We start from the raw sequence: 14,599 nt of genomic DNA, 5'->3' as shown, positions 1-14,599 counted from the left end.
AATAGGCGTTTAGACGATAACATTGTGGCCTACATGCTGTTAACCGATGTTGCCGACAGCGTTTATGTTTTACCATTCTTGATGCTTAAATAGCTAACTATTTATTAAAGTCGAGTGTTTATCAATGGCACATTACAACATAAATGTGCTACATTCCAGTAGAGCCGCTGCACAGACGACAAAACAGATGAAGCAGATTGTCAGCCGATCGCACCAGAAAATGAAGATGATGAAGCTCGACTTTAATCTTCTAAATTATTGTTTTGTGAATCATTCACGAAATTGAGATGACTGACAGTGATACCCGGCCATAGCAACGGAAGACATTTTTCAAAACAGATCCATACATTGAACAAATCAGAAAAAAGACTGATTTTGTTGAAAAAATAAAATTTATTAAAACTAAATTGCGGAAGAGGATTAGGGCCAGGCAATAATAAAGAGATTAAACTTGTTAAATTTCGAGAAAAAAAGTTGAAATACAATCTTGAGAATAAACTCATTAAATATTGAGAATAAAGTTGTTGTGTTTTGAGAAAAAACTCATTAAATTTTGAGAAAAAAGTCGAAATACAATATTGAGAATAAACTCATTAAATTTCGAGAAATAAAGTCATTGTGTTTCGAGAAAAAAAGTCAAAATTAAATGTAGAGAATAACGCATTCGATCAGTGTTCATAGCCTACTGATAGAGGATGGCAGAGTTTCATCACTTAGTCAAGCTATATTTTAGACTTTCTTTCAGTAACAAAGAATAGAACATTCTTAGGTCTAGGTCAGCTAGGGCTTTTTAGAAGAAAAAATCAGTCCAATTTGTGCGATGTGCTCACTTTTGTCCAACATGAAATTCATCAAGGTTTCCCAGGATACGATAATACGCATTATTAAACTTGTTGATCCTCAAGGTGTGGAATTTTGACGAAGGAGACGCTTGAGAAGACGCCAGTACACTTGCGCTGGCCCAAATGCACTCTGGCATATGGACAGCTATGATAAATTAAAACCGTATGGCGTATGGTTTCCACTGTCGGGCCAGGGCCGGGCCAGGGCTAACAGCGAGCCGGGCCAGGGCTAACAGCGAGCCGAGCCGGGCCAGTGGCCTCGGGCCTCAAGCACCGTGCTTGCGTTTCCACTGCCGTGCCATTAGCCCTGCAGCGCTGCCCTAAACCCCGCCCATAACACGCCTTCTTGGATCAAACGTCATACAACCCCACCTATTTCAGCGGGAATTCTGAAGTTCATTCAGGCAGGACACTAGCTTGCTAAAATTACTGAACGATCAAGATGGAGAGCACCGAAGCGTCTGTTTGTTTGCTCTTTTTGGTGTTTGCTTGGTGGAAGATGAGGCAGCAAAGCCAAGATAAGAAGATGAAGGTTCAGCGGCGACAACGCCGAAAGCTTATGTTAGCTGCAAGGCGAAAGAGAGCGATCCAACGACGTGCGATTCGGTTACAGCGAATGCAGAGTCGCCAGCAATGGATGGAAACGGTAAATATTTCCGTTTATAGTATAGTTAATTTGTATCTTGTAGTCGATGTGAGTTGTTTGAACACGGAGTTGTTTTTATGAGCTTTCATTAACTGTCTTTACGTTACTGTCTGCTGAAAAGACACAACTATTTTGCTAGCTTATCATATCTTGCTTGCTATATTAATATAATTAGGAGGTAATGTTAAACTTTCATTGCATTTGTAACACGGAGTCAGAGACATTCGAATCCATCTGCAAGGCTTTATTAAGAATCGTCAACAGGCAGGAATAATCACCAGAAAACAGGAACAACGTAGGTAATCCGGGACACAGTTCAATAGACAGGCAATGGTCGCAATGGCAGGTAGCAGGAATCGTCAACGGGGTACACAGTCCAGAGTCATACACAGAAAATCCAACACAGAGATAAACGCTCAGAATTACGACCATAGGGAACGATAAGACTTCGCAATGAACAAGAGAAAGTCTGCGCCTTATAAAGGCGATAACTAATGGGATGATGAGCCACAGCTGAGACGGAAAAGTACTGGGAACTAATGGGATGATGAGCCACAGCTGAGACGGAAAAGTACTGGGAACTAATGGGATGATGAGCCACAGCTGAGACGGAAAAGTACTGGGTCCGTGTGAGAAAAGAGTCCGGGTGGAACTAATATTCGGGTGATGGTTCCTGCTGTGTTCGGTCGGAAAGGGCCACAGAGGCGCTATTAGTGACAGAGCCCCTCCCCTGCGAACGGCTCCCGACGTGAGCTCCTCCTCGGCGCCGAGGTCTACCACGAGGACGAGGAGCGGGTTTCTCCTCGGAATGTAGCAGTAAGTTGGGGGTCGAGCATGTCCTTAGAATTGACCCAAGACTGCTCCTCGGGGCCGTATCCCTCCCAGTCCACGAGATACTGGAGGACCCCGCCTCGGCGCCGAGAGTCCAAGATCTGGTTGATCTGATAAATGCTCTCTTCTGCGTCCATTAGGGGAGGAGTCTCTGCCGGAGCGGCCTCGTCCTGGTCCCCCTCTCCTCCCGGTTCCACAGCGGGCTTGAGCAGGGATACATGAAAAGTGGGTGAGATGCGGTAATGAGATGGGAGATCTAAACGGAAAGACACAGGAGTGATTTGTCTGAGGATTTTGAACGGACCCACGTACCTTGGGCTAAGCTTTCTGCAGGGGAGTCGGAGTCTCAGGTCCCGGGTGGAGAGCCAGACCCACTGTCCGACCTGGTATGGGGGAGCGGCTCTCCGGAGGCGATTGGCTTGGCGGGTAACTCGTTGGATTGCCTGTCGTAGGTTGGTGTGTGCTAGATCCCAGGTAGCTTCGCTCCTCCGTAGCCAGGTGTCCACTGCGGGGAGGTTAGTAGGTTCCCCGGACCACGGGAATAGTGGAGGTTGGAAGCCTAACACACATTGGAATGGGGTAAGTTGGGTGGAGGGCTTCCTTAGGGAATTCTGGGCGTATTCAGCCCACATGAGGTATTCGCTCCAGTCCTCCTGATGGAGGTGACAGTAAGCTCGTAGGAAGCGGGAGAGTTCCTGATTCAGCCTCTCCACTTGTCCATTGGATTGCGGGTGGTACCCTGACGTGAGGCTGACGTTGACATTTAACTGAGACCAGAGGGACCTCCACACACGGGACGTGAATTGGGGTCCTCGATCCGAGACTATGTCCTCGGGCAAACCATAAAATCTAAAGACCTGGTTGAGCAAGGCTTGAGCAGTCTCCCATGCAGTGGGAAGTTTGGGAAGCGGAATAAGGCGGCATGACTTGGAGAACCGGTCAATGATGGTGAGGATCACGGTGTGGTGGTGAGAAGGTGGCAAGTCGGTCATGAAGTCGACGGCCAGGTGGGACCATGGTCTCTCTGGGATGGGGAGAGGCTGGAGCAGACCGGCAGGGCGCTGGCGTAGGGATTTGGTTTGGTTGCATGTGACACACTCCTTGACGAAGGTTAGAATCTGTTGAGTCATGGAAGGCCACCAGAACTTATTGAGAACGAGTTCTCTGGTCGCCTGGACGCCGGGGTGGCCGGCGCTGGGATTTTCGTGGATCAGTGTCAGTACGCGATGCCGTAGGGGAGCGGGGACGTAGGTCAGTCCAGGAGGGCACTCCGGAGGAGCAGGATCTGTTTCTAGGGCCTCATTGATCTCGGCCATGATGTCCCATTGCACGGGGGAGACGATCTGGGAGATGGGAATGATGGTGGCCGGAGAGGTGTCTGATTGGGACAAGTCGTATTGGCGGGAGGGTGCGTCCGCCTTACCGTTCTTGGACCCGGGCCGATAGGTTATGGTGAAGAGAAACCTGGAGAAGAATAACGACCATCTGGCCTGGCGGGCATTGAGACGTCTGGCGGTTCTCAAGTACTCCAAGTTCTTGTGGTCGGTTAGAATGAGAAAGGGTATGGTCGAGCCCTCCAACCAGTGTCTCCATTCCTCCAGGGCCGCTTTCATGGCCAACAGTTCTCTGTCCCCGACGTCATAATTACGTTCCGCGGGATTGAGTTTGCGAGAGTAGTAGGCACACGGGTACAATTTCTCTGGGGTTCCCTGGCGTTGTGACAGTATTGCTCCGATACCTGTGCTGGAGGCGTCCACCTCCACAGTGAACTGACGTTGGGGGTCTGGGTGTTTCAAGATGGGAGCCGAGGTGAAACGAGTCTTCAGATCTTGGAACGCTTTCTCGCAGAGCGTAGACCATGCCAGCTTGTTGGATCCACCTCCACTGCGAGTGAGGGAAGTTAGAGGAGCTGCCACTTGACTGAAACCCCGGATGAATCTTCGATAGAAGTTGGCAAACCCCAGGAAACGTTGGAGGTCTTTGACGGTTTGGGGACGGGGCCAGTGTAGCACGGCGGAAACCTTGCTGTCATCCATCGTGACTCCCTCAGCAGAGATGATGTATCCTAGGAAGGAGACGGTGGAGAGGTGGAAGGCACACTTAGAGAGTTTGGCGTACAGCTGGTTCTGGATTAGTCTTTGGAGCACAGCCCGTACGTGTTGGACGTGTTCGGACAGGGTGTCGGAGTAGATCAGTATGTCATCAATGTAAACTATGACGCACTTGTTGAGCATATCTCGGAAAATATCGTTGATAAGGGCCTGAAAGACAGAGGGACTGTTGGACAGACCGAAGGGCATGACCAGATATTCATAGTGGCCAGTCGTCGTGGAGAAGGCCGTCTTCCACTCGTCACCTGCCCGGATGCGAATGAGATTGTAGGCGCATCTCAGGTCGAGCTTGGTAAAGATACGGGCAGTGCGGAGTTGTTCCAGGGCTGAAGGTACCAAGGGTAGGGGATAACGGTACTTGGTTGTTACTTCGTTGAGGGCTCGGTAGTCGATGCAGGGACGCAAGGATCCGTCCTTCTTTTTTACGAAGAAGAAGCCCGCCGAGGTAGGTGAGGTGGAGGGTCGGATGAACCCCTTGGCGAGTTCCTCGTCGATGTATTGCTGCATGCTCAGAGTCTCGGGTTGGGACAGGGGGTATACACGACCCTTGGGGAGCGTGGCTCCAGGTAAGAGCTCGATGGCACAATCCGTGTCCCGATGAGGTGGAAGCTGGGTGGCCCGGGACTTGCTGAATGCAGAGTGGAAATACCAGTAAACCTCGGGAAGGTCCTGCGGGGGTTGACTTTCAGGTTGGGGAACTGGAACCACGTGATGGTTCCTCTGTGGGGATTTGAGACACCTCTGGAGACAAGATTGGGACCACTGGGTGATGTCCTGATCCTTCCAGGAAATTTGTGGATCGTGGAGGGTGAGCCAGGGGTGGCCAAGAATAATGGCGTGGTGAGGTGATTGGGTGACATGGAGCTGGATGGTCTCGGTGTGCAGGGAGCTGGTGATCAGTGTGATGGCCTCAGTGATGTGGTAGATCTTTCCAGCACCTAGTGGTCTTCCATCCAGGGCTGCCACCGCCATAGGGGGGTCACATGGAACAAGAGATATGCGATGGCGATTAGCAAAGTCTTGGTCAATAAAGTTACCGGCCGCCCCTGAGTCAATAAAGGCTTTAGTCTTGATGTGGCGGCCGTGGACGATCAAGCACACATCCAACAAGAGAGAGGGTGACAAGGAATTGTGGCTTACCCGAGTGCTGGTGGTTCTAGGAGGACGAGCGGAACATTGAGCTCGGAAGTGACCAGACTGACCACAGTAGAGGCATAGACGATTTCTCATCCTTCTCTCGCGCTCCTCATCAGAGAGGCGGGAAAATCCCACTTGCATGGGCTCCTCCAGGGCGTGAGCCGAAGACTGGGGTGAGGCGAGAGGTAATCGTGGTTGGCGACTCCTGCGAGAGCGGAGCAGATGGTCCAGTTTGATCGCCATCTCCATATACTCCTCCAAAGTCTTGCTCTCATCCCGACAAGCGAGCTCAGCCTGCAGGTCCGTGCGAAGCCCTCGACGGAACATGGCCTTAAGGGGTTCTCCCTCCCAGCCCGCCTGGGCTGCTAGCGTGCGAAACGTGAGGGCGTAATCCGCAGCGGTGGAAGATCCCTGGCGAAGGTTTAATAGTTCCTCCTCCGCCTCCTTGCCATCCTCAGCGTGATCAAACACCTCCCGGAATTTGGTGAGAAAGTGCTGATACGACGGGAAAACCATCTGTTGGCCCTCCCACAAGGCCGTTGCCCAGCTCAAGGCCTTACCGGTGAGAAGGGTGCAGACGAGGGAAACCTTGCCATCCTCCGTCACAGAGCCCGGCGGCAGCGAGTTCACATAGATGGCACACTGCATAAGAAAGCCCCTGCACTTGCCTGGAGAGCCGTCATACTTCTCTGGAAGTGCCAAGCGGGGTGCGTGTATTCCCGTGGGGAAGACCGCGGAAGACAGCGCGGTGGGGGCTGCAGTGGGAGGATTTGATGCAGTGGGGTCTTGTTGCACAGCCTGTGTGAGCGACCGCATAGACCGCACCAACTCCTCGGTCATGGTGGTCAGCCGATCCAACTGTTGGTGATGCACAGTCAACAGAGAGGCTTGCCGTGTCACTTCAGTAACCACTTGATCTAAAGCCGCTGGATCCTGAGGTGGCGAAGTCTTCTGTAACACGGAGTCAGAGACATTCGAATCCATCTGCAAGGCTTTATTAAGAATCGTCAACAGGCAGGAATAATCACCAGAAAACAGGAACAACGTAGGTAATCCGGGACACAGTTCAATAGACAGGCAATGGTCGCAATGGCAGGTAGCAGGAATCGTCAACGGGGTACACAGTCCAGAGTCATACACAGAAAATCCAACACAGAGATAAACGCTCAGAATTACAACCATAGGGAACGATAAGACTTCGCAATGAACAAGAGAAAGTCTGCGCCTTATAAAGGCGATAACTAATGGGATGATGAGCCACAGCTGAGACGGAAAAGTACTGGGAACTAATGGGATGATGAGCCACAGCTGAGACGGAAAAGTACTGGGAACTAATGGGATGATGAGCCACAGCTGAGACGGAAAAGTACTGGGTCCGTGTGAGAAAAGAGTCCGGGTGGAACTAATATTCGGGTGATGGTTCCCGCTGTGTTCGGTCGGAAAGGGCCACAGAGGCGCTATTAGTGACAGCATTATTTGTCTGATAATACATCTATTTATACCCATGATGATTATGTATATGCATATGATTACAGATACATAGTCTTTACTTTACTGTCTGCTGAAAAGACACAAATATTTTGCTAGCTTATCATATCTTGCTTGCTATATTAATATAATTAGGAGGTATCGTTAAACTTTCATTGTATTATTCGTCTGATAATACATCTATTTATACCCATGATTATGTATATGCATATGATTACAGATACATAGTCTTTACGTTACTTTCTACTGAAAAGACAAATATTTTGCTAGCTTATCATATCTTGCTTGCTATATTAATATAATTAGGAGGTAATGTTATAGTTTCATTGTATTATTTGTCTGATAATACATCTATTTATACCCATGATTATGTATATGCATATATATTTCGCATAATTAGGGAAGTAGCCTAATGTTTATAGTACCACTTTGTTCATGTTAGTTCACAGTGCGTTAACGGATTTTAACAAATAAAACATTGGAGTGTAATAATGTATTAGTAAATGGGTTAGAAAATATTTATAAATGCTGTAGAAGTGCCTTTCATGTACAGATCTGTAACATAATTATGGAATTAATGTTTACACTTCATTCTATTATTTTCCAGATGATGCATCACTACTACACCAATATAATGCGGACCGCTGAGGTGTGGGCCTATCAGCGAACAAGTGACTGGTGGGAGAACACTGCTCAAAGATTTACAGATGAGCAGTGGCTGGGCGACTTCAGAGTTTCCCGAGAAACATTCACATACATTTGTACAACTCTGAAGCCTGCACTACAGCGACAAGATACAACATATCGATTATGCATTCCTCTGGAGAAACGGGTAGCCATTGCATTGTATAAACTAGCATCAACAACAGAGTACAGGACGGTGGCCAACCTGTTTGCTGTCAGTCGGACTTCTGTTTGCCGCTGTGTGCATGACTTTTGTAAGGCTGTGATTGCAATACTTCGGCCCAAGTTCATCAAAACACCAGACCAGGACAAACTATCTGAGATGGCAGATTACTTCGAAGAGAGGTTTGGAATTCCACAGTGCGTGGGTGCTATTGATGGTTCTCACATCCCTATATTAAAACCTCCACAATATCAATCAGATTTCCACAACAGAAAAGGTTGGCACTCCATAATTTTACAAGCAACTGTGGATGGCAAAGGGATGTTCTGGGACCTGAATGTTGGACAGCCAGGGAGAGAACACGACGCTAGTGTCCTCAGAAAGTCACGCCTATGGGCTTGGGCCACAAACAGTAATGGTTTTTATGGCAGAGTAAAAAACATATGTGGAACTGATGTTGGCTACTTCATTCTTGGTGATTCTGCTTACCCATTGCAGAAATGGTTGCTAAAACCATATCCTGATACTGGCAGGCTTACAGAGGGCCAAGAACTTTACAACATGCGAACAAGTCAAGCCCGTTGTGTGGTTGAACATGCGTTTGGGAGGTTGAAAGGAAGGTGGAAGTGTCTCAGTAAGCGAAATGACTGCAATGTAAATGTTGTTGTTGATATGGTGGAGACATGCTGTACACTGCACAACTTGTGTGAATTGTACATGGACAGATTTATACCAGAGTGGTGTGATCGTGATAGAGATGCTGAACGTTCACCTTGCAATGTTGGTGATGATTGCTCCTGTCTGCCTCGCTGCCTGCTGTGAGTGTGTTTGCTTCGGTGCTGTAAGCTCCGTTTAAGCCTCGTATTTCTTTGTTTTGAACCATCATTTACTACAATTTCTAGTTGTTTATACTGCTAAAATACATCTTACCCAACATCTCAGATTAACCTGACATCGCTAGCTTCCAATACTAGTACTACTAGCACAACACACTAATAACTCGCTAGCCTGTTAACGCGCCACCCGTGCGCTCAGCTATTTTTATTTATTTATTTTTTTCTCGCGCGCCCGCGCCTTTGAGTTCATAAAAAGCTCAGGTGAGTAAGAATCAGTCAACAAACACGGTGAGTAATGTCTTGTCCTGTTATTGTCACCTGCACTTCATGTCACATGTTTAGCATAGCCTTCTCTGTCGGCAATATAGGATTTATATGTGATAAATGTAAGGAGTCAGTTAGGTTGACGGAGAAGATTTCAGAATTAGAAACACGCATCCAAACCTTAATTGAGGATAGTAAGAGTGCTAGTGCTTTAGATGTTTTGGATGCGCCTAGCATAGTGGACTCTTTACATGAGTCTGTTCCGGCTGAAGTAGAGCCTGCGCAGCCGGGCAAATGGGTGACAGTGAGGGATCGCTCTAGTCGTGGATCAAAAAACCTCTTCCGTTCCGATTACCATAACAAATCGATTTGCCCCGCTCAGTGAAACACCCACTGAGAATGATTGTGCCCTAGTTATTGGCAATTCTATTACACGGAACGTGAAAATAGCGACACCAGCCACCATAGTCACATGTTTACCGGGAGCCAGAGCGCCTGACATCAAAGCAAATTTAAAAGTGCTGGCTAATGCTAATCGTAAATTCTCTAAGATCATTATTCATGTCAGCACTAATGATGTTCGACTCCGCCAGTCGGAGATCACCAAAATTAATATTAAAGAGGTGTGTGAACTTGCAAGTACGATGTCAAGGACTATAATTTGCTCTGGCCCCCTTCCTGTTCGCAGGAGTGATGAGATAGTCAGTAGATTGTGTTCGCTTAACGGTTGGCTGTCTAAGTGGTGTCCGCTTAATAATATAGAATTCATAGACAATTGGAAAAGTTTTTGGGGCAAACCTGACCTGTTGAAAAGAGATGGTATTCATCCCTCTTGGGATGGTGCTGCTCTTCTCTCTAGTAATATGGCTCATAGTCTTAGAGCTCAAACATGACAATCTGGGGCTCAGGTCAGGAAGCAGACAGACTGGCTAAACCGACCGTCTGCTAGCGGCCTCGCGTCACCAAGGTCAGATAAATCCCATCACATAGAGCCTCTTTCACCTAGATATCAGCATATAGAGACTGTGGGCCCTATTTTAACGATCTGAAACGCAAGTGTCAAAGCGCAAAGCGCAAGTAACTTTGTGGGCGGGTCTTGGCGCTGTTGCTATTTTCCCAGCGGGATAAATGACTCTTGCGCCAGGCGCAAATCTAAAATGGGTTGGTCTGAAGTAGCTTCATTATTCATAGGTGTGGTTTGGGCGTAACGTGAAATAAACCAATCAGAGCGTCATCTCACATTCCCTTTAAGAGCAGACGCGCTTTGTTCTAAAGCGGATTCCTATTATAACGGCGGATTTGCCAGACGCGCGCCAGGAGCGGTTCACATCCAAGGAGAGCAACGCTCTCGTCAGGGACGTTGGGGATGGAGAAACACACCCAAATTAACTTCGGTTAAAAAGGCGTATGATAATTTGGGTAAATGTGTAAGCTAGATGTATGCTTTTATAATAAATTGTCTATCTATCTATCTATCTATCTATCTATCTATCTATCTATCTATCTATCATAATAATGTATGATTTGCAAAAATGAAAACTGCTGCTTCTGTGAAGATGAGAGAATCAAAGTGTATGCGCGTTGTGCACACGCTACATTGATTATGGCCAAGCATGCGCCCTTAAAATAGTATATGAATAACATGCGCAACGCGCCACTGACTTTAAACTATTTTTTCCTGGTTAGTGGCGCAATTGTTTTCTAAACCTGCAAAATAGCATGAAGGAACGTTTGCGCCGGAACACGCCTCCTTTTTTGCGCTGAACCGCCCAGGGAGCGCAAGTTCATTCCCTAGTTTAGCGACGTGCTTCTGTGGAGGGAAAAGCGCGCTTTGCGCGGGTGCAAAATAGGAATGATACATGCGTCAGTGTACAAAGTCAATTGCGCTGGGTGCAAGATAGGGCCCTGTGTCTGTTCCCCGAACTTGGAAATCCAAAAAACGTTTAAACCCATCTAAGGTTAAAAATTTAATTGATGTTCAACAAATAAAAAACAGCTATAATACAGATGAGCAAATGCTAAAGCTTGGGTTGCTGAATATTCGATCGCTTACTTCAAAAGCACTCGTTGTTAATGATATGATTTCAGACTATAATCTAGATGTGCTGTGTTTGACAGAAACCTGGCTAAAACCAAACGATTACATTACTTTAAATGAGTCCACCCCGCAAGATTACTGTTATAAACATGAGCCTCGTCTGAAACGCAAAGGGGGTGGTGTTGCTGTAATTTATAGTAATAGTTTCAAAACCACTAAGAAATGAGCATTGGTGCTTAATGTAAAAATATATAGTGTAAACGATAAATCATGTTTGAGATTTGTGCTGGCTACTGTATACAGGCCACCAGGGCACCATACAGATTTTATCAAAGAATTTGCGGACTTTCTATCAGAATTAATATTGACTGCAGATAAAGTACTAATTGTTGGTGATTTTAATATACACATCGATAATGAAAAGGATGCATTGGGATTGGCATTTAAAGACATTGTAAACTCAATTGGAGTTAGATAACACGTGTCAGGACCTACTCATCGTCGTAATCATATTCTAGATCTAATATTATCACACGGAATAGATGTTGATGCCGTTGAAATTCTGCAGCAGAGCGATGACATCGCAGATCATTACCTAGTCTCGTGTAAATTACATTTAGCCAAGGCTGCAAAGCCGACTCCGTGTTTCAAATATGTTAGAACTATCACTTCTGCCACTAAAGATAGCTTTATTAATAATCTTCCTGATCAGTTTCATCATCTCAGCATCCCAGATAGCTTAGAAGAACTAGATATTGCAACAGAAACGTTTAACTCTCTCTTTTCCAGCACTTTAGACACAGTTGCTCCGTTGCGCTTAAAGACGATTAAAGAAAATAGTCCAACGCCGTGGTACAACGAGCACACTCGGGCCCTTAAGAGAGCAGCCAGAAAAATGGAACGCAACTGGAAGAAAACAAAACTAAAGGTATTTCGCATTTCATGGAAGGAGAGCTCGATTGCATACAGAGAGGCTTTAAAAGCTGCTAGATCTGCTTATTTTTCAACCCTATTAGAAGAAAATAAACATAATCCTAGGTATTTATTTGAAACGGTGGCTAAACTAACGAAAAATAAAGCTTCAAGCACCGAAGTTTCCAAGCAACACAGCAGTAATGACTTTATGAACTTCTTCAAGTATAAGATTGATAATATCAGGGACAAAATTATAACTATGCAACCGTCTACTACAGTATCGCATCAGGCAGTGCATTGTAGTCTCCCTGAGGAAAACTTTGATTCATTCGTTGCTATAGGAGAGGAAGAATTTACTAAACTCGTTAAATCATCTAAATCTACAACATGTATGTTAGACCCTATACTGACTAAGCTACTGAAAGAGATGCTTCCAGAGGTCATAGATCCTCTTCTTAATATCATTAATTCGTCTTTGTCTCTAGGATACGTACCAAAAAACTTTAAGCTGGCTATGATTAAACCGCTTGTTAAAAAAACGCAACTTGATCCTACAGAATTAGTGAATTACAGGCCGATCTCGAATCTACCTTTTCTGTCAAAGATATTAGAAAAGGCAGTATCCTCACAACTGTGTTCCCTTCTTGAAAGAAATGATATCTGCGAGGATTTCCAGTCAGGATTTAGACCGTACTATAGTACCGAGACGGCTCTTGTTAGAGTCACAAATGATTTGCTCTTATCATCTGATCGTGGTTGTGTCTCTCTATTAGTGTTACTCGATCTTAGTGCTGCATTTGACACCATTGACCACAACATTCTTTTAAATAGACCCGAACATTATGTTGGCATTAGGGGAAATGCACTAGCATGGTTTAAATCATACTTGTTACGAACTGCTCGGAGACACGAAGGGAGAGATCCAAATGCAGCTTTATTTTAAGGGTTATCCAGAATCGTAATCCAAAAACAGGCAATGGTCGAAACACAGGTAAGCAGTCCAAACAAACAAATAAACAAACAAACAAACAAAACAGGCAGGGACCAGAGGCAAGAGAGTAATCCAGGGAACAAGGCAAGATATCCAGAAAACCAAGAAACATGAAACCAGGGAAAATGCTCGGAAATGCAGACTAACAGTACAACAAGACTTCGCGGTGAGTGAATGAATGAACGTGGTATAAATAGACAGACTAACAGGATGAGACAGGTGAATGCAATCAGTGAAAGAGGTACAGGTGAATGTGATCAGTGATAAGTGATGATGAGTCCAGGCAGTGAGTTATGGGAACTGTAGTTTGTGAGTGAATAGGAGAGTCCTATGTGGAGTGCCCTCTGGTGGCTCTCAAGGGCACTCCAGCTGGTGATCGTTACATAGCCCCCCCTTTAAGGAGCGGATTCCAGACGCTCCTAAACTGTCCAGGAGGGAGGTGGAGCGGAGGCGGACCCGGGGGTGGGATGGAGGGCCAGGCCCGTGGAGCGGCAGAGGACCTGGATACTGCAGCAGGATGGGAGGCCAGGGCGGATCAGGCTGTGCAGATGACCAGGGTGGAGCAGGCTGTGCAGGCGACCAGGGGGGAGACAACCCTTCAGGCGGCCAGGGAGGAGACGAACCTTCAGGCGGCCAGGGCGGAGACGACCATTCAGGCGGCCAAGGAGGAGACGAACCTTCAGGCGGCCAGGGCGGAGATGACCATTCAGGCGGCCTGGGCGGAGAAGACCCCTCGGGCGGCCACGGCGGTGAAGGCCCCTCGGGCGGCCACGGCAGTGAAGACCCCTCGGGTGGCCACGGCGGTGAAGACCCCTCGGGCGGCCACGGCGGTGAAGACCCCTCGGGCGGCCACGGCGGTGAAGACCCCTCGGGCGGCCACGGTGGAGGAACTGGAACTGGCACCACCGGAACTGGTACCACCGGAGCTGGCACTGGAACTGGCACCACCGACTCAGGAACAGACACAGACACTGGCTCAGGAACTGGAACAGACACAGACACAGGAACTGGAACAGACACAGACACAGACACTGGCTCCAGCTCAGGAACTGGAACAGACACCGGCTCAGGGAAAGGCATGTCGGCAGCCATCTCTGTAGAGGGTAACTCTGCTGAGGACACTGGCTCGGCGGAGACCATCTTGTCCCAAGACACTTGCTCGGCGGCGGCGACCATCTTGTCTGGAGACACTGGTTCGGCGGAGACCATCTTGTCCGGACACACTGGTTCGGCGGAGACCATTTTGTCCTGAGACACAGGCGTGGAGTCGGCCATCTTGTCCAAAGACACAGGCGTGGAGTCGGCCATCTTGTCCGAAGACACAGGCGTGGGAAGAAGAAGAGGAACAGATTCAGGCTCAGTATCAAGATCAGATTCAGGCTCAGGAACAGATTCAGTCTCGGCGGGACGAGACACTTGACGGGCGGACGTGACGTGAAGCTCAGTCTCTGGATCGGCAGAAGTGACGTGAAGCTCAGTCTCTGGATCGGCAGAAGTGACGTGAAGCTCAGTCTCTGGATCGGCAGAAGTGACGTGAAGCTCAGTCTCTGGATCGGCAGAAGTGACGTGAAGCTCAGTCTCTGGATCGGCAGAAGTGACGTGAAGCTCAGTCTCTGGATCGGCAGAAGTGACGTGAAGCTCAATCTCTGGATC

At 47.5% G+C, this 14,599-nt stretch overlaps 1 protein-coding gene across 1 annotated transcript; it reads left to right on the top strand.

Annotated features, from left to right (window-relative positions):
* Positions 1 to 1,255: 1,255 nt before the first annotated feature.
* Positions 1,256 to 8,724, top strand: LOC311069065 (uncharacterized protein; the record flags this gene model as incomplete). The annotated part of the gene is made up of 2 exons (XM_084091990.1): positions 1,256 to 1,488; positions 7,663 to 8,724. Exons 1-2 carry the CDS (start codon positions 1,285 to 1,287, stop codon positions 8,722 to 8,724), a joined length of 1,266 nt encoding a protein of 421 aa, XP_083948116.1. The 5' UTR covers positions 1,256 to 1,284.
* Positions 8,725 to 14,599: the final 5,875 nt, after the last annotated feature.

Source organism: Abramis brama (genome assembly GCF_963993115.1).
Source record: "Abramis brama genome assembly, chromosome: 18".
Taxonomy (NCBI): Eukaryota; Metazoa; Chordata; class Actinopteri; order Cypriniformes; family Leuciscidae; genus Abramis; species Abramis brama.
Note: the sequence above shows the minus strand (reverse complement) of the source record. Positions and strands in the feature narration are given on the sequence as shown.